A 17,861-nucleotide genomic window follows, 5' to 3' on the forward strand; every position below is an offset into this window, starting at 1 on the left:
AGTCTAGACCCCATAAAAGTGGTTTACGTAGCATCTCAAACCCGTGTTTATGTTAGGCTAGAGATGAGAAGCTAACGTTTTTATTAAATTTAAATTTCAGATGCCATAAGAAAATATCTAGGAAAAACTGCTTTAATAATATTATATCAAGGGACAAGTCTAGTAAAAAAGGAAGCGAAACTTAATGAAAGATTAAGATTAATGAAAGAGTTTTAAACATAGTTCTTTCATACAATTATGATTATCTGCTATGAAACAGTAATAGTTCATTGACCGAAATAAATTTCAATTTTGCTTTAAGCAAATGAAGAACCATTCCGCTCCAGCCATTTCAGGAAATCGCTCCAACCAATCAAAACTAAAGAAAGTTTTGGCACAGAAAATTTTTCTAGTTTGTTTGCTTGTTCAATAAATTATTTGTTATTTATTATTGTTGAAACCAAGTTTCTAATAATTATTTCTTTTCGTTGATTCGGAAAGAGTAGGAAAAGAATAGTTAGTGTAAGTAGACTACCCGCATACGTACTACGAATTACTGCCTCTAGCGGTCAAACGTTCGAACTATTATATGTACATTTCTTTCTTCGCTATTTCCTTCGTAACAGAAACTTATGCAAATCTAAGAAACGATGAGAGATGAAATATCCGTTCGTACTGTGAAGCTTAGAATTTTTTGATCATCGGAACCACGGTTTATATGGCCGTGGTTAGAATACGTGTGCAATCGTGAATCGTCCAAAATCGTACAATTGAATCGTGTTTTTATTAGTGTCTTTATAAAAAAATATACAGTGAACAATTACAGGTGCAAGAAAGCGTAGTTCATTTTTGTGGATTGTTAATCCTTGCAGTTTAGGTAGACACGTTGCTTCGGTTCCTTAGTTTTAGTGATTAATATTAAGTTTCTTCTTGTTTCTTACAATCGATTGCTATAACTCAAAAAACAGCAGTAACAATGCATAGACACGGTACTTATGATAGATGTAAATTTGTTCATTGTAACAACGGAAGGCACAATGGACACCGTTTGTTTCGATTTCCATCTAAACCAGAAAGACAGAAAAAATGGATAGAAAATACAGGTAGGTAAAAAATATTTATACTTTTATTAAATTATTTGGCTGAACTTTACTTTAGAGTTTACTTTAGAGAGCCAAAAACTTATTGACCTTTCTGCAATCTTGTAGCTTTCAATGTGTAGAATCCGAAAATGCAAGTTTCAAGACGAGAAATCCACTGCTTCAAAAGTTATGATTGTTTCAAAAGTAAAAACCGAGCAACACTTTAGGGCACTTTACACGTTATTTTGACGCCATATTGTTCCTTTATACATGATTCGTCCAATGAGTGGAGTCGTTAATTGTAAATAAATGCACGTGGATGGCGACTATTTTGTGACGGGATTTTGAATCGTGAGTATTGAATTCACTTGAATTAGGTTCGGGCCAATCTACGCTCTCCGGCTACCGTTTACTGTTTACGCTAGTACAAACGAACTTTCTATGAAATTCAGTTCGATGCTCATCTGCGCAGACAGGAGGAAATTGGCGTTAAGGTAATATGTAAAATAAAAATGTTCAGTTTTACATAGTCATACCATACGTTTGGAACCAATGGATTCCTCGCCTTAGAACTTGCACTTTAAGATTCTACACGCTGAAAACTACAAGATTGCAAAAAAATCAATAACCTTTTTAATTCCTAAATTAAGGTTTAACCAATGTGATTTGATGATTCAACAGAGTGCAAATCATTTGTAATTTGACAACTCCAATGTTTTTGTTCGGCGGATCGCAGCTTCTGCTGCTCGGTTTCTATTAAGGTATTTGTAACGTATATTGGACTTTCTCACAATCTTTTTTGAAATTCTGAGAGTGCGTTATTTAGTATATTATCTATACATAATTTAATTTAAAAAAAAAGCCCAGTCTTACTGAAATGGAGATATTCACCTTGAAATTTGAAAGTTTTGGTAAATGTACAGATCGAACTCAACCTTCCTGATTTCGATGATTTTTTAATACGTGGTGGGCAATAGTATATCGTTTTGAATAACTCATTCCTATACATGTTACTGCCGATTGGCTTTGATTTCTAAGATATTCGCAAAAAAAACTATCGGCACCATTACAGTGAATTCTGCCTATAGTTGTGCGTCTATGGCAGCGTATACGTCAGCATTGGTTGCCGTTCTCTCATCTTTCGTTTATAAACGAAGATCGGGCGAGCTTAAAGTCGTGCACAATGTGCATACATGAGACTGTAAGAAATGTGTTATAACATAATTCAAGTAAAAGTGAATATTATCAATACATTTGGGTTGAGTTTATATAACAACATAACATAATTCGTCATTATCGTACGGGAGGGCCGTCCTTACAGCTGCCGGACTTGAAAAAACTAACCCAAACTCGACACATTAATGATATTCACTTTTGATGAAACTGTGGAACAGTTACGTCCTTTCCGCTTTTGATGATTTTTGAATATGGGTCGGGGGCATTATTCCGAACAACTTTTTCCTGCACATGTAACTGTTGGTCGACCGTTGTTTTCTAGATATTTGCAAAAAACTTTCAGTGCCACTACAGTGAATTCCGCTTATAGCTGTGCGTCTGTGACAACGTATGCAGTAGTATTGGTTGCTGATAGTCTTGCGGTGAACGAGTATAATGACCCGATCGAAACTTAGCCCTTATCTTTTGTTTATGGTAGAAATGTATATATAAACGAGGGTTTAGCGAGCTTAAATCCCGTACACAACTGCATATGTGCGGCTACAACAAATGTTTGTTACATATAACTCGTAATTCAATTGAAAGTGAATATCATTAATGTATTGAGCTTAGGTTTGGGTCAGAATCTTCAATCCGGACGCCTTGCGATTATCGGCAACACGCGCTTGAGATAATAACAAGTTAATTATAAAAATAATAGGCGAATGAATAATTGATATTATTTTACGAAATAGGATAATCATTTTTACATGTATTCTACACAAGCGCTGTTCGCGGCAGTCGGATTGAGAAATCTGAGCCAAACTTAAACCCAATATGTATAAATCTTGTAACTAGGAATGTTTCCTTCTTCTTTCTCAAACCCTTCAGATATTCTGACAATTTGTCTGTACCAGTCTTCTATATTCTTCATTGTATCTGGATAGTCTTATCCTCTCCAATCTTCCCCATTCTCTCTCTCTCTCTCTCTCTCTCTCTCTCTCTCTCTCTCTCTGCAGTAACCATTATCCTTATATACCCCCTTTCCACTTTGTTTAAATAATAATTTTACACGGCATTAAGACATTACTCGCTGTTTAATCATAAATATAAATAATAATAATTTGTTCTAAGGACTGAGAGGAATTTTAGTTGAAGATTTAAGTCAGAGTTTTAGTTTCCGTGTTCTAAAATTAAGTTAACAATTTATTGCGAATAAAAGTTGCTTAAAGGATGGTCATATTGCGTGCAATGCCGCAGTAGAAAAAACTATCGCGCTTTGCTATTTAACTGTCACATATATCAAATTATATGACTGTCTATTATATTAAGATGTTTGTAAAATAAATTTATAGCTTCTCGCGAAAATTATGCATTCAGAATTCAACACTACTAAAATTCACGCAGGAAATAGTTGGCTTCGATTCTTGTCGACCTCCACGATCAGGACTGCAGGACTTTGCGATCTTCATTTCCGAGAGGAAGATTTTTGCGACGGAACGAAAAAGCGTTTGCTTCGGAATCGTGATCCAATCCATTGGAAGGAAATATCGACGTCCCATGGGCAGACACAGGCGATTGTTGAACCGCAAGAATCGGGGGATTCCACAGAAGTAGCAGTAGAAGAACAGAACAGAAGAACAGAAGAAGTGCAGAAGCTTCAAGAACAAGTACCAAGTCCAAGAGAAATCTGTGATAAAAATCTTCAAGAAAATGTTAACTGTGATAAAAATCTTCAAGAAAGTATTAACTGCGATAAGAATCTTCAAGAAGATGTTTACTGTAGTAACCTCGACGATTTTAGTATTAGAAAACAGTCAAACCCTAATTTATGTCCTTCGGGGAAAGAATTGTTCCTTAACACTGCTTCGGATGATACCGATTTGTCATTTTTAAATTACGAATTAGATGCACAAGCGCCTACACCTTGCGAAAATTTGACAGTTGTTTCGCTTGTATCAAAAAAAGATTTTCGATGCTCCAAAGAATGTAAAATATTGGTTGATTCCTTAACAAAAAAAATAAATCTTTTACAGATAAAGGTAAAGCGATTGGAAAAGAGAGCAAAATGTGTACAAAGTAAATATTCATATGTACGCAAGCAATTAGAAAAGCAACTAAGCCAAAAAATTCGCAATATTGATGATTTTTTAGTAACGAATAAACTAGCTAAGAATGTAGGTCCGACGGCGAAGACTGTAATTAAGCTACAGTTGCGTACAAAAAAGACTCAATATACAGACGACGAGAAAGAGTTAGCGAAACAAATTTATTTTCAGTCTCCAACTAACTATACTAAATTGCGAAATGTGGGTTTGATTTTACCTTCGGAATCCATAGTTCGAACATGGTTCTCTAAGTACGATGGTTCCGAGAATGAATGAAATGATCTTTTGAAAAATTTCTGTTTATGTAATTGAGAAGTTTGATAAAAAAAAAAAAAAAAAAAAAAAAAAAAAAAAAAAAAAAAAAAAAAAAAAAAAAAAAAAAAGGGGCATGTATGCCAAAATCCCATTTTAAGAAAATTGATTTTAAAGTTTTCATTATGGTATTACTTAGTGAAAAGTAATTGAATCCAAATTTTTAATGGTGTATTAATATATTCTTAAAACGTTCTGGAAGCAGAAATAATAATTAAAAGATGATATGCGTTTTTATTAATAAGCTTCAAGAAATTGATTTATGTGTCCTTTTTCCATAAATAGAGTAAAATTATTTTTTTGTTTATTTATTTAAGTACAATTTTATTTACTTATTCAGTTACAAATATTTTTTATACAGAAAACTTACATAAAAAATACAAGCTTAAGATCAAAATTAAACAAGAAATTAAATTTCTTAAGTAAATATTTTTATACAAGTTGCATGCGTAACTGTAGTTTACGCTTTTATTTTCTGACGTCACCTTATCTAGCTCCAATAAGTTATATAGAGGTATATTCATCATCTTTTCTTTAAAATTGTTACACTTCCTCCTCGTTAGTTGACATGAATTTATCTTTATCAGGTTCGCTCGGTACGATCTTCGCTACTTGAAGAACGTTCTCAATCCGTATTCTGCTGTTCTCATCCGGATATTAGCATAGACTTCTTGCGTCCTCTCCGCGGTCAATTCTCGTAGAGCTGGTTCAATCGTTAAAAGTTCTAAATAATCTATGCGCTTCTTTTATAGGGATTTATTTCAGAAACCATAGGCTTTTTTTGTCTCCGTTTACTGCATCCTAACCGAATCTACATAGATGCGTCAGTGTATATTGTTACGTTAAATTTTCCCGAATCGATCTTTTTAATTGAGCTTTTTGCCTTATTCGGGATGGCAAATCCGTTTTCTTTTTTCCGTGCTGTATCATATATATAAACTTTATATAAACAGCCGAATCATTGGTCAATTTCTTTACGTCACCTACTTTGATTTTAGATTATTTGACAAGCAAGGCTATAAGGGTTGTGGTACGAGGAGGTAAGTCAAGCTCGAGAAGAATTCGTCGGGAGACGATGAAAACAGGAGAAATTCTTTATCACCAATCTGAAGACTATTCGCCTCATCGTTCCTAAATTTCAACATCGCATTCCGACTTTCTAAAAACGGCATTTCTAAGATTCCTGTCTCAGCAATGGAAAATTCATTATTAACAATTTGAAAGTTTACATCGACATAATGAACTTTTTAACGATGATTTCGTCACAAGTAAGTATGATTCTTGAATCAATGCCTGTGAGATTGTAGTCGATATTAGTATTTACCGTTTTGCTTCGTTATATTAAGTTGCGAGCCAGCGTCAATAAGGAAATTGGCAAACCTTTCTTGGAAACAATGATGAAACAAGTTAATCATTTGCAAAGGATCGACCAATTCTGGCTTTACATTACTCGGGATTGAATCCTTCATTAATTTTAATGCGAGGTAAAATTTAAAACAGAGGTATGACTTTACAGCATTCTGTTGAGGAACCATCTTTGAATGAGGCGACTGACTGTCGAATTTAGGCGATTTAACAACAGGAGAGTCCATTTGCGTTGTCACGAAGATTGATTTTTGAGGCTGCGATACGTCAGTAGAAAATTCGGGATTAGCAGTAACAACCATGGTTGGATAAGGTAATTGGTTCTTCATTTCGGGTAGATCAACGATGAAGCTACTTGCTTATGTTGACAAAATACTAAATTCTGAAAATTGTGATATGTCACCGTGAGATTCGACTCGCATGGTTTCAAAAAATATATCTTCGACATCAAAAAATGAAATATTAAATCTTAAACTACGACTATTTTTACATTTCTTAAAACTTATCGTATATCGTATATAAACTTACCGTATTTGCTCATACAACCTAACAAATTTGATTACAAAATAACTATGTTTCATAGAATACACGATAGACAGGAGAGAGTTTACAGATTACAATCTAATCAGGTGGTACTTATTTTATACGCAAGCTACTTTGGAGTCCAGTTGAGTCCAATTTTCCAGATGTTGATCTCATTCAGCGCTTGGATACCAGATCGTAGGTCGCAGATCGCAATAGTCCGCCAATAATTGCCAAGAAATCCAATCGTTCAATGTCTCGATGACTGACCAGGGAATGGATCAGGATACTCGGGTGTATGTCATGTGGTAGCCAGGAAATGTAATATGAATATGAATATTTACATTCGCTCTAGGGGAAACCGTGCTCTAGGGGAAATTCAAGAGGAAGAGATTGCATCTTCGCAAGAAGCCTCTCACCAGCCGGCAATAGGGGAAAGCTTCCTCTCGCCATCGATCCTCAAGTGTTTCGCCGTCTTTTCGAGATTCCACGGATATTTTGCGTATCCCATTACTGTCAGCGAAACCGTTACTGTCGCGGCCTAGTTTGTTAGAAAGTCGATATTTTGGAGCGAGTTCGGATGCCCGTGGAACGCTGTTCCGTTTTGCTCGTGATGGCTTCGATAATAACTCCAAATGTAATATAAAATCAATCAACTTACATTTGAATTATTTAAATATTTTAAAACAACAACTTGAACAACAACTTAAATTTTACAAGAACGAAAATGAAGAGTGTCTGTAGCAAACATTGTAAGTGCCAGAAAACAGGAAGGGAGGAAAAGAAAACTTATTCTTTAATGTAATTCAAATTCACGAAAAAGAAAGGTGTGTCTGTAGAGAAGTCTGTATGTGTCACCTCTTAATTGTAAATAAAACTCAATGTTTCATTTATTTAAATAAATGGCATAGACAAAAACCAAAAAACGATTAACCACCGTTTATTGGGGCTTATATTTTTCTCTATAGAGGCGACTATGTGACGCGACAATGCCCTTTCATATGACAACAGATATAAATATCGAATTGGCTAGTGACATAAGCACAGAGATATAAAGATAGAGTACGCGAATCACATATTACCTCGTAATTGGATGCAATTTTATACTAGTATTTGTAATTGTATACTAGTATTAAGGAGATCCTAATTTGAAGTTACAAAAATAGCCATTTAATTATGATAATTGTAAAAAATCCAACTTTAGGCACGTTTCAAATTCTAAGAAAAACGGCTGGCAATATTTTCTTGTTGCTTATTATGTGCTATGTTGGTAATTACTTTAAAAAATATCAACTATTGAGATATAGCATAACATCCCTGGTCTCTTTTGCAGTTTTGACATACGCCCACGCATCGTTGTTCTAACGCAAAGCAACCAAACGACCGTTTTCGTTAATTAATTTCAAATTAAATAATTTTTCGGTTTCGAATCTTTACTAACTTCTAGAAAGTTAGTACACGCTGACTAAGTTGTTTTTTGCAGATCTTTAAACTGCATCGTTTATCGCTGGCTGACTTGTTGTAAATTATGCTTAATTGCAGCAGACGAGTAGTCATTCAACCAGATCCAACACTTCATTCTCGAGTGCGCTCACAAGGTACTTGAGATACTCTCAAGTAGTTACATACTTAATATATTTATAAACACTATCTAAACTGAACTCACGTAAAAAGATACTATATTAAATTTTCAATTCAGTTACTCATATGTATAACTTTTGTGCTTATAATCAAATAGATGACACTCTGTATAATCCTGTATAACCCCACTGCGTGACTTACCTTATTTTAAATAAATTAGTTAAAATCAAAGTTGATTAAGATTCAAAGAATTTGTAATGTCATGTGTTATTACTGATGGCTCTTAATAGGGTGAATCTATGGTGCTGTAAATAGAAATTCTACAGCAACATACAAATTCTACAACATTCTGCAACAAAGGAATTTTGATAACAGATTTTATCATGATTTTATCGACTAAATGTTATAATTATTAGTCATCATTGATAACTAGTTGTAATCACTCGTTTGTTTGCACGCTTACTTTTGTTGACATGAAAAGAAACATTTCTAAAGTATAAAATACCAGGCTCTTTGATATTGTGATGAACACTAATTAGATATATTTTTACTAACGTTAGCTATTAACAACTAACTCAACTGGATATAAAGTAAATAGATAAATAAAATAAATTTGTCAGTTAATAGTGAGGATATATTATTATATATCAGACAACAAATATTAGAGATTAGACTTCTCGTTGCGCTTGAAGTGTCTAGGCTTTTTCCAACTGATAACGTAGAACGCTTTCTGTTCTCCAATTCATTATTCAATTAAAATGCTTCAGAGTTTATTAGATAATGTATAGGCGCCAACGCCCTGGCCGCGCTGAGTACACTCGTTCCCGTCAGATCACGAAAGTTAAGCAGCGCCGGGCACGGATAGTATTTGGATGGCTCAGCGCCTCGGGGCCGCCAAGCAGTCCGGTAGGGGAACCGGGCTGCCTGGCACGGCGGCTCCAGCGACGAGGCGCGGTGTGACAATGGTCACACACCGGCCCCATCAGCGGTGGTATTAGGCGCGCGGGGGAGAGGCCCCGTTGCGACGCTCACACCGATTCCCGGGCCTCTCTCGATCGCAGCCGGGATGATTATCGTGGAGGTTTTAGTCGCTTGGAGTCCGACACTACCACGCCGCTTTCTCCAGAAGCGGCCTGGCGTCCGTGCGGATTTCCTCCACGTAAAATATAAAAAAAAAAAAAAAAGATAATGTATAGGCAACTTGCTCTATTTAGGAGATTCGTAATTTCTTGATGAAATTTTCCTTCTTGATGTAATTTCACTATCAATTAACGCTCACACTTACAGGTTTCTGATCTCTTTGTAGCCATGTTTAAGAATTATTATTCATCATACTATTCATTATGAAATACGCGTTCGAATATTTCTGTAACTTGCGTAAGCGATATGTAGATTGCTCTTGATGTGCTATCAATCCTGCAGACGTAGTCGGATCTTTTTCTAATTTTATTCATACATTCTCAAGATTTGTACCTTCTGTTTGAGGCCTGCAAATTTCATTTCTTAACAATTTGGAGACATTCGAATGTACTTTGTATATATACATTTGTACATATACAGTTGTAAAAAGAAATTTATGACAGCTTGTCATATTTTTTGTTTGCCTTATCAACAAAAGCTTATCTCAGAGAAGTAATGTATACACGACCATAACTAGATTTGGATAATTACTAACGCTATTATGTATTTTGAAGCATCATGCGAATTTACATATAGATACATACATGTAGGTACATACAAATTATTGTTATGCTACCGTAATGGATTGAACTTCTCATTCACAGGTTTACACCGAGTTTACAACTTTCTTTTATATCATCTGATAATTTTTGCTGAATAGCACAAATTTTCGATGCGCATAACTTTTAAAACAGCGATTCTCCTTGCCTTAAGTCTGCTATGTTTGAATTTTACACATCTAAAATATATAAGATAAAAATAGGTTACAAAACCGGTCTTTCTCAAAATAAAATTTGTGCAAAAACTGTATTTATACAATGCAAATTAAAGTGTATTCAGTGTACAGAAGCCATATATATATATATATACATATATATAACTTTTAAGCTTAACATATTGGACCACAGTCTGTTGTATACTTGAATTTATTTCAAAATTTATATTCAAATAAAGTAATCTTAAATCGTTTGCAAAATGTTTATATTTTAATTGTTTATTATAAATTGTTTTATAGGTGTATACATATTTATTTTGTTACAATATTTTATTCTACAGCTTTTTAATACTTTCTTTTGTTGTGCTTTTATATAAACTAATAACTTGTAATTTGAAATAATATTAAACCCACCATCAGTGGACCATTGTAGACAAACAGTTTTTAAATAATAACATTATTTAGGAGCCATTCAATTCTTTTTGGATTTCTTCTAAAGACTTTCCTTTTGTTTCAGGAACTAATAAACACACAAAGGAAGTTCCAATAACACAAATTACGGTAAATAACCAAAATGTTTCACCAGTACCAATTGCCATGGAAACATTAATAAAAAATTTAGTTACAATGAAAACTAATACCGAATTTAAAAGGCAAGCACTACTTACAGCTACACCCTTAATTTCTGGTGCAAAAATTTCACCCATCATTAACCATGGAACTGGACCAAAACCCATATTAAACATAATAATAAAAATGCATAGAGACGTTAGAGGTAACCATGTAATTGAAGTTCCCTGGTTTTCAAGAAGGTAGAAAAAAACTCCAAGGGCGCAAGTTGTTAAAGCCAAAAATATTATAGATGTTAATAGTAATATTTTTCTGCCTATACGGTCTACAATTAATGTGCTCACAAAGACAGCTAATACTTGTATTGCACCTATTACAATAGTTGAATAATGAGGGTCTAAATCACTGCCAGCTTTTTCAAAAATGCTATTAGTATAAAATATAACAACATTTACACCACATAATTGTTGAAAAAACATAAGACCATAAGCAATTATAAAGCCTTTTAAAGCTGCTCTAGATTTGATTATAGTCCAAAAAGAGGTTGTATTTTGATTGCATTCTTCCAATGCATGTTTTTGATTTTGTAACTCATTTTCGATATTGTACTGAATACCGCGCAATCTAGTTAAACTTTTCTTAGCAGAGTCTTCATCACCTTTTTTTAAATAGTAGACTGGTGATTCTGGCATAAACATAAAAACTCCAAAAAATATAAGTGGTATAATACCAGATATAATTGACAGTACACGCATATCAACAAAAGTTCCCAAAACATACGATAAAAGAATGCCTGTAGTGAGAAGCAATTGAAAGTAAGATCCAACAGCTCCACGAATTTCATTCTCAACTATCTCTGCTGTGTATATTGGTGCTACCGCAGAAAAAGCTGGACCACTGAGACCAGTGATGAATCTACCAGCATAAAACATGATTAGATTGTTGGCAAAAATTAGAAGTAACCAGCCTAAGGTAAAAGGTATCACCATCAAAAGCATTGAAAATTTTCTTCCTATTATGTCAGCAAGAATTCCAATAGGAATACATATTACTACTGAACCTATTGCAGTTATTGAGCTAATCCATGAAAATTCTTCTGGAGAAATAGGTACACCATATAAAGATTGTAAGTCTCTTCCATTATCACCAGCAGAGGAAGTCCATGCTAATGTCATTCCAGCTGCTAAGGCTCCAAGATTTGCTGCCAAACTTGCAACATATTGAAGCAATCTCTTAGCTGGCACACTTTGATCATCATTGGACACCAAGGTTTGTTGTGAAATTCCAAGATTAATCTCTTTCATTTTTTCCTTTTTTTTTTTAATTCACTAAATATGCAAAAGAATTAACTTGATTATTATGATTATTCATAATCATATAAATCAATGCTTTTTTTCTGTTTCTCAGAAATACAGTTTTTAATTTACTTATTTATTTTAATTTATATAATTCTGAAAAATTTTTTAGTCTTGAACATACTTCTTCATATTTTTTATTTCACGTTAAAAGTATTGACAATAAATTTTATTGCTTCCATTATAAAAATAGAAATGAGTAGGTTTTTTACGATATTACTTATCGCATAAAATAAAATTTACAAAATCGATTTAACGTTCTAAATAGCAAAAAAAAAAAAACTGGTTTAATTATTTTGTGTATATTTTATAAATGAAAGATTCTTACCATCTAGCTTCAGATTCCCTATTGTTTTCAATCGTAATATTTTTTGCATAAAATTCTCTACTTCTTTTATTTAACAATATAATTGTATATTTAGCTTATTGTCTACAACTTGCATATAGCTTGATATAAAACGTTTTCTTAAAATAGTTACTAGAACTTTGTCCCATTGCATGAAGTATTTATTGAATGATAACATAATAATCATGCGCTTATCTTATCTTACACAGTCAGTCATTCTCTTATATAATTTGCAGAGTTACTAATACTTTTTTAATTCTGTTTTTTAACATTGGAAAGTCATGGTCAGTCCTTTCTAATGTACATTTTAGATATTCTCTGCAATAGTGTTCTTTTTGCAAATTTTCTTCTATTATATTTTCATTTTTATAAATCATTTTATATATGCCATTTTTAATATCATATAATTGCTTTACTTTTCTTTGTTTAAGGACCAAACTATGTAAATTCTAAAAATTGGAAAATAGAATTGAATAGTTAGTAAATTATGTTATCTAATGTGATACAATTAGAAACATACATGATATTTAAGCAGTTCCAATCGTTCAATTTCGTTTTCCACGGTGTTAACATGTTCTTTTAAATTTCGCAAAAATTCTTGACACTTGACTAATTTATCTTGAATACTTGTTACTTGATTGTTTAATTTCTCTATCATATTAATAGTTTGTTTCTTTATCTGTTAATAATAAAACATATAATTTGCTAATTTAAAACAAAACAATTATCTTAATGCTTACTTTTAAAAGTTGCTTAATTTTTGCTCTTTGATCAGACAAACGTTTGTGCATTACAACCTTCTCATTATGTTTTACTTTTGAATTTCTTTTAAGTCTACCAAACACTTTGTCAACTATAATATCTCTTCTTGTAATACAAAGATTCATATCATGAATTAATTTTTCCTGAATTTTCTTTAAATAGGAAAGTCTCATTTCCATTCTATGAATTTCACTTTTCATTGATGCTATACTTCCAGTATTTTGCTCCTCTTTTACATTTTTAATTGTATCTTGTATCAGTTGTACCTTAATGACATAAATATTATGACAATAAAGAAATAAATGATAAAATAATATAAATTACCAATTACCTTTTTGTTCCATGCTAAACTTTCTTGTAGTACAGAATTTAATTCCTCCTTTAGCATTACTTTCTCAGTGCATACATATTTTAAATCACTTTGTAATTTTATAAGTTCTAATTCCAATTCTTGGAAAGACAAAAGACATTCATTCTTTATTATACAATTTTTATCCTCCAAGCCCTTTTTCAGATCTTTTTGTACCATTAAATTTGAATTTATGCGGGATAACTTTTGATCAAGAGAAATTACAGCCTTATTTACATTTGCTTGTTCTTTTGTAAGCATTTCTAATGCATATTCCAATTTAAAATTCTTTTGCCCCATTATCATAACTTCTTTTTGAAGAAAATTTATTTCTTGCAATTGCAATTCTCTTTGTTGGCTTAATGAAACCACAAAACCTTGTTGACGCAACCAAAATTGTTGTGTCTTTTTAATATTTAGTTGAAATTCTTGAATATTTTTTTCTAAACCGACAATCTTTATATCTAATGGACTCAATTCTTCTGCATTAGTACTTGGTAGTATCTGAAATTGTTTGCTTGTAAATATATATGACTTTTTTATTACATCTTTTCTGAATTCAAAAATAAAAAGAGACAATATATAACCTGCTCAAGAAGTTTATTTATTCCTAAAAGCTTTGTTTGCGCTTTTCCCATCATTACTTCATATTTTCTTGTCTCCTTTTGCAATTCATCTATTTGCTTTTCTTTCCCAGTATTTATTTGCGACAGTTCATGCAATTCTGCTTTTTTATTTTCAATAAGATTTTTAAGCTTTTCCAATTGCAGAAGATTGTTTCCATATGTATTCTCTACACGTGCAACTGAAATTTCAGATTGCAATACAGCATTTTTTGTATTTATTAGTAACTCATTTACATATTGAGTCGCCTTATTGCATATAACTTTTTCTTCCAACTTTTTAAATATAGCATCCTCTAGATTATTTCTTTTTTCAAAAATATTTTCAAACTTTTTATTCACTTGCTCTTCTTCGTATAAATAATTCTGATATTTCTGAAATGATGTTAGTTAAGAATAAAATCAATTAGAATTATAGCATGTTTTATATTAGCATTTAACAATTACAGCATGTCTAACATACATTAAATATAACATTATAATCGTATTCTGTTTGTTCACTTATTTTTGTAAGATTTAGTAATTCTGATTTACTGTTTGCAATATTTTCATTATATTTTGATATTGCTCTTGATGTAATTTTAATATCGTTTTCTATTCGAAAGGATAAAGATGTCAGATGTTCATTATTCTCCATTTCTTTTTCTGTTTCTTTCCTTATTTTTTGTATTTCTAATAATAATCCATTGTATAATTGATGTGCTTCTCTAAAAAGATAAATATTTCAATGAACTTGAGATGAAATGTTACAACTTTATATCATGTTCTCTTATATAAAAAGTTGGCAATAAATTAATTGTACTTGAATTTGACTAATTACCGACTGAATATGAGTAAAAAATCAACAGGATGTTATTTTAAATGCGAATATATGTAAATAATGTAGACAAAAATTTCCCCGTTTAACTATACTGAGATGCAAACATATTTGGAAACGTTTAGTTAACAATCAATTTGCTACACGCGTATGATAAATTTTTAAATCTACTTTTCTCGGAAACAAAGCGTCTTGTGAAAAAAATGTTATTCTACACTTCCTATTTATTTTCACATGTAGAATGACCTTTTGTCGACTGTTCAGTCCTGTCCAGTCCGGAACTAGTCATGTTCAAGTATACTTCATAAATTCTCGAACTCGATTTTCTCAAGAACTAAGCCTTAAACGAAAAAATGTTATTCCATATCTTTCTTTTATTTTTTAAATAAGAAATCACCACGTGCCCGCTTGTTGTACATAACTTTTGGCCTCACCAGTATGTCAATCAAATATAATTCAAATATATAACCAAATGTAAGATTACCACAGTAAATTTCATATTATATCCCTAATCATCATAGATTCATACGGAGAAGTATTAAATCTACTGCAATACTTACCTTTGTTCAAAATTTAACTGATCATGAATACTATTTCTTTTAGAAATATTAGTTACCACAGACTTCCATATATTATACAGATCTTTATGTTCCATATGTAGAGTTTCTAAATCTGTATTTGCATCAATTATCATTCTATTAGCATCTTGCTTTTCTTTGTCTTTAATTTGTAATTGTTCATCAATGTAGGCTATTTCTGATTCAATTTTCCATATTTCTTCTTTCAATCGATATAATATAAAGTCTCTTTGCTGTTTTCTTTTAATCAATATCTTATTTTTACTAACATCTTGTAATGACACTTGTTTTGATATTATTAAATGGTCGTTCAAATCCTTTTCCCATTTGGACAAGTAAGAATAAAATTCCAATAAATTCTTTAATTTTTGACATAATTTTTCTTTTTTATCTTTCTCTCCTTTTAATTTTGAATAGTTTTCTTTTAAAATATCCTTAGCATTTTCTATACTATTATTCCTTTTTTCTCTTAATAATGTAACTTTTGATAGTGCCTCTATATATTGTTTTAATATCATATGCTGATGTTGAACTTCTTCTTGCTTTTGATAAAGTTGTATAGCTTCTGATTCTAGTTCTTTTTCTGCATGTTTTATTGACGCTTCCTAAAAATATTTATAATTAACCTTATGCCGTTATGTTATAACAAAATATTATAGAATGTAACATTTCAAAATATATTTTATATCCTTGTATTAAAATTATAAAATATATTTTGAAATGTTATAATAAAATCATTGTTAAAGATAATAGCATAAAGTATACAAAATATTTGTTATTTATTATATTTTGTGTAGTCAGTTACTTACAAGATCGAGTATTTCTTCTGAAAGTTTATTATCAACATGCAATAAATGCACATGTAGTGTTCTTTGAAACTTTTTCATCAAATTATCATTTGGATCAAGAATACTTAATGTAGACGTCATGATCAAGCTCAATTTATTGCACCTTGTTATGAATTTTTTAACCACTTTAAAAACTACTTTTTACAAAAATTGTCTTTTCTATCTCTTTTCATATGTTCATTTAATGATATGAACATATATCTAAATTTTTTTTAATTCTTAAAAGTTTCATTTAAATGTTTCATTCTCGTAGCACTGCAAGATTTGTTTACATTTAAATTAAATGCGGTTACCACATTAACAGCCAAGTAGTAACAAAATAATAGAAAGCAGTAGAAAATGAACTTTCTTTTTTTATGATCAATATTTTTTTCTTTCATTACTTGGTCTGTTAAATATGTATATAATGTATGTATAAATATTTTAGCAGATTCTAATAATTTACTATTTATACTAACGATTACTATTATACTAAAAGATATTGTATGACAAAATTTTAATTTATCCCATAACTATATATATTTATGCTATTTAATTAGTAATAGAAATATTTTATTGTATGTCGTTGTTGTATTTAATATTTTTAATATACCCTCATTAATGTAAAATAGTGTTAGAATGTGTAATAGATTATATTTTAGAATACGAAATTGATTAAATTATCTTTTATTTTGAAAAATTTTAGAACATAACGGTATAATATTATAAATTATAAGAATATCATTATTATCAAACATTACAAAAAATCAGTATGATTGGTAATTTAAATGCTTAATTATGCTTTTAATTTTAATGCAAAAGTTGATGTATGTAGCAAGTTATTCTTTGTCGAGGGATTCAATATGTGTAGTGGCACTACTGTTCATTTACAAATTGTATATTTCATTTCTTAAATATATGTTACTTCAATTATAATATAAATATTATAGATATTTATATACTGTAAATACGCGTTTCATTTTGAGTATACCATTTATTTACCACTTCTGCAATAATTTACGCTTTAAAGTAAGATATACAAATATTTCTTACTTACAGAATTGTTGTATTATTTATAGGTTATTCTGCAAGATATAACCTTAGATGTGTTACTAACATTACATATATTTTTATTTATAAATTATTAGTATAAAAATATATTAACTAATTTCTCCATTTCTCTTTCTATCTCTTTAAATAGATGAATACTGTATTAAGTACTGTGCGTGTACTAAATGTATCTGCCAAGCGATATCTAAGTTCTGTTAAATTACCTTCAGAAATAGCTATACCAATGAATAAAGATATGATTATCTGCTGGCATCCAGAACGAGAATTCCCTTATGAATATTCATTACCATTACCAGAAGAAAAACAAATTTCATCAAATTCTGTCTTATGCATTGGTGAAAAAGAAATTGCTGAGGTTTTTAAGCAGAAGAAAGAAGAGGTTGTTGTTGAAGAACTTTCTAAATTGACATATACTACAAAACATAGATGGTATCCCAAAAACTGGCGTCGGAGATTGAGAAAAGTAGAAACAGAAAGACCATATCTGTAGTTGTATGCTTAAAACATTAATTCAATAAAGTAATATTAAGACTAATTAAATTTTTATTTAGAAAGTACTATTGTC

The 17,861-nt window shown here is 31.0% G+C and overlaps 4 protein-coding genes across 20 annotated transcripts; 2 read left to right on the top strand and 2 right to left on the bottom strand.

Moving 5' to 3' along the window:
* Positions 1 to 531: 531 nt before the first annotated feature.
* Positions 532 to 10,651, top strand: LOC126875087 (uncharacterized). 12 transcript variants are annotated; one of them, XR_007693242.1, is made up of 5 exons: positions 532 to 1,082; positions 1,188 to 1,412; positions 1,514 to 1,555; positions 5,635 to 8,121; positions 10,516 to 10,651. XR_007693242.1 is itself a non-coding variant. In XM_050637780.1 (3 exons), exons 1-3 carry the CDS (start codon positions 956 to 958, stop codon positions 4,598 to 4,600), a joined length of 1,074 nt encoding a protein of 357 aa, XP_050493737.1. In that variant the 5' UTR covers positions 540 to 955; the 3' UTR covers positions 4,601 to 4,710. The 12 variants fall into 12 exon arrangements, 2 of the variants coding, with proteins under 2 accessions (XP_050493737.1, XP_050493736.1); XR_007693236.1 differs by having other exon boundaries at positions 534 to 1,082; positions 1,514 to 1,822; positions 3,624 to 8,121; XR_007693237.1 differs by having other exon boundaries at positions 534 to 1,082; positions 3,624 to 8,121.
* On the bottom strand, positions 8,150 to 12,398 carry LOC126875085 (facilitated trehalose transporter Tret1). Of its 4 annotated transcripts, XR_007693233.1 has the most exons (5): positions 12,252 to 12,398; positions 10,667 to 11,896; positions 10,413 to 10,518; positions 9,829 to 10,022; positions 8,150 to 9,591 (listed from the first exon to the last, which is right to left on the bottom strand). XR_007693233.1 is itself a non-coding variant. In XM_050637777.1 (3 exons), the coding sequence occupies exon 2, from the start codon at positions 11,870 to 11,872 to the stop codon at positions 10,460 to 10,462; it is 1,413 nt and encodes a 470-aa protein (XP_050493734.1). In that variant the 5' UTR covers positions 11,873 to 11,896; positions 12,252 to 12,398; the 3' UTR covers positions 9,763 to 10,022; positions 10,413 to 10,459. The 4 variants fall into 4 exon arrangements, 3 of the variants coding, with proteins under 3 accessions (XP_050493734.1, XP_050493735.1, XP_050493733.1); XM_050637777.1 differs by lacking the exon at positions 8,150 to 9,591 and having other exon boundaries at positions 9,763 to 10,022; positions 10,413 to 11,896; XM_050637778.1 differs by lacking the exons at positions 8,150 to 9,591; positions 9,829 to 10,022 and having other exon boundaries at positions 10,248 to 10,518.
* LOC126875109 (39S ribosomal protein L42, mitochondrial) lies at positions 11,689 to 17,853 on the top strand. 2 transcript variants are annotated; one of them, XM_050637839.1, is made up of 2 exons: positions 11,689 to 11,837; positions 17,427 to 17,853. In XM_050637839.1, exon 2 carries the CDS (start codon positions 17,427 to 17,429, stop codon positions 17,784 to 17,786), a length of 360 nt encoding a protein of 119 aa, XP_050493796.1. In that variant the 5' UTR covers positions 11,689 to 11,837; the 3' UTR covers positions 17,787 to 17,853. The 2 variants fall into 2 exon arrangements, with proteins under 2 accessions (XP_050493796.1, XP_050493795.1); XM_050637838.1 differs by lacking the exon at positions 11,689 to 11,837 and adding an exon at positions 17,051 to 17,254.
* LOC126875071 (coiled-coil domain-containing protein 40) lies at positions 12,252 to 17,429 on the bottom strand. Of its 2 annotated transcripts, XM_050637730.1 has the most exons (9): positions 17,283 to 17,429; positions 16,208 to 16,501; positions 15,381 to 16,003; positions 14,467 to 14,710; positions 13,968 to 14,378; positions 13,363 to 13,884; positions 13,010 to 13,297; positions 12,790 to 12,948; positions 12,252 to 12,718 (listed from the first exon to the last, which is right to left on the bottom strand). In XM_050637730.1, the coding sequence occupies exons 2-9, from the start codon at positions 16,325 to 16,327 to the stop codon at positions 12,491 to 12,493; spliced, it is 2,595 nt and encodes an 864-aa protein (XP_050493687.1). In that variant the 5' UTR covers positions 16,328 to 16,501; positions 17,283 to 17,429; the 3' UTR covers positions 12,252 to 12,490. The 2 variants fall into 2 exon arrangements, with proteins under 2 accessions (XP_050493687.1, XP_050493688.1); XM_050637731.1 differs by lacking the exons at positions 12,790 to 12,948; positions 17,283 to 17,429 and having other exon boundaries at positions 16,208 to 16,697.
* Positions 17,854 to 17,861: the final 8 nt, after the last annotated feature.

Source organism: Bombus huntii, chromosome 17, assembly GCF_024542735.1.
Source record: "Bombus huntii isolate Logan2020A chromosome 17, iyBomHunt1.1, whole genome shotgun sequence".
Classification (NCBI taxonomy): Eukaryota; Metazoa; Arthropoda; class Insecta; order Hymenoptera; family Apidae; genus Bombus; species Bombus huntii.

Bases quoted from the DNA above. Each gene is read 5' to 3' on its own strand.
- LOC126875087 (XM_050637779.1), top strand. From the start codon at position 956: ATGCATAGACACGGTACTTATGATAGATGTAAATTTGTTCATTGTAAC. The intron at 1,083-3,623 runs GTAGGTAAAAAA...AAATTCACGCAG, and splicing joins AAAATGGATAGAAAATACAG to GAAATAGTTGGCTTCGATTC.
- LOC126875085 (XM_050637777.1), bottom strand. From the start codon at position 11,872: ATGAAAGAGATTAATCTTGGAATTTCACAACAAACCTTGGTGTCCAAT.
- LOC126875071 (XM_050637730.1), bottom strand. From the start codon at position 16,327: ATGACGTCTACATTAAGTATTCTTGATCCAAATGATAATTTGATGAAA. The intron at 14,379-14,466 runs GTATGTTAGACA...ACATCATTTCAG, and splicing joins ATTATAATGTTATATTTAAT to AAATATCAGAATTATTTATA. The intron at 12,949-13,009 runs GTAAGCATTAAG...TATTATTAACAG, and splicing joins AAATTAAGCAACTTTTAAAA to ATAAAGAAACAAACTATTAA.
- LOC126875109 (XM_050637839.1), top strand. From the start codon at position 17,427: ATGAATACTGTATTAAGTACTGTGCGTGTACTAAATGTATCTGCCAAG.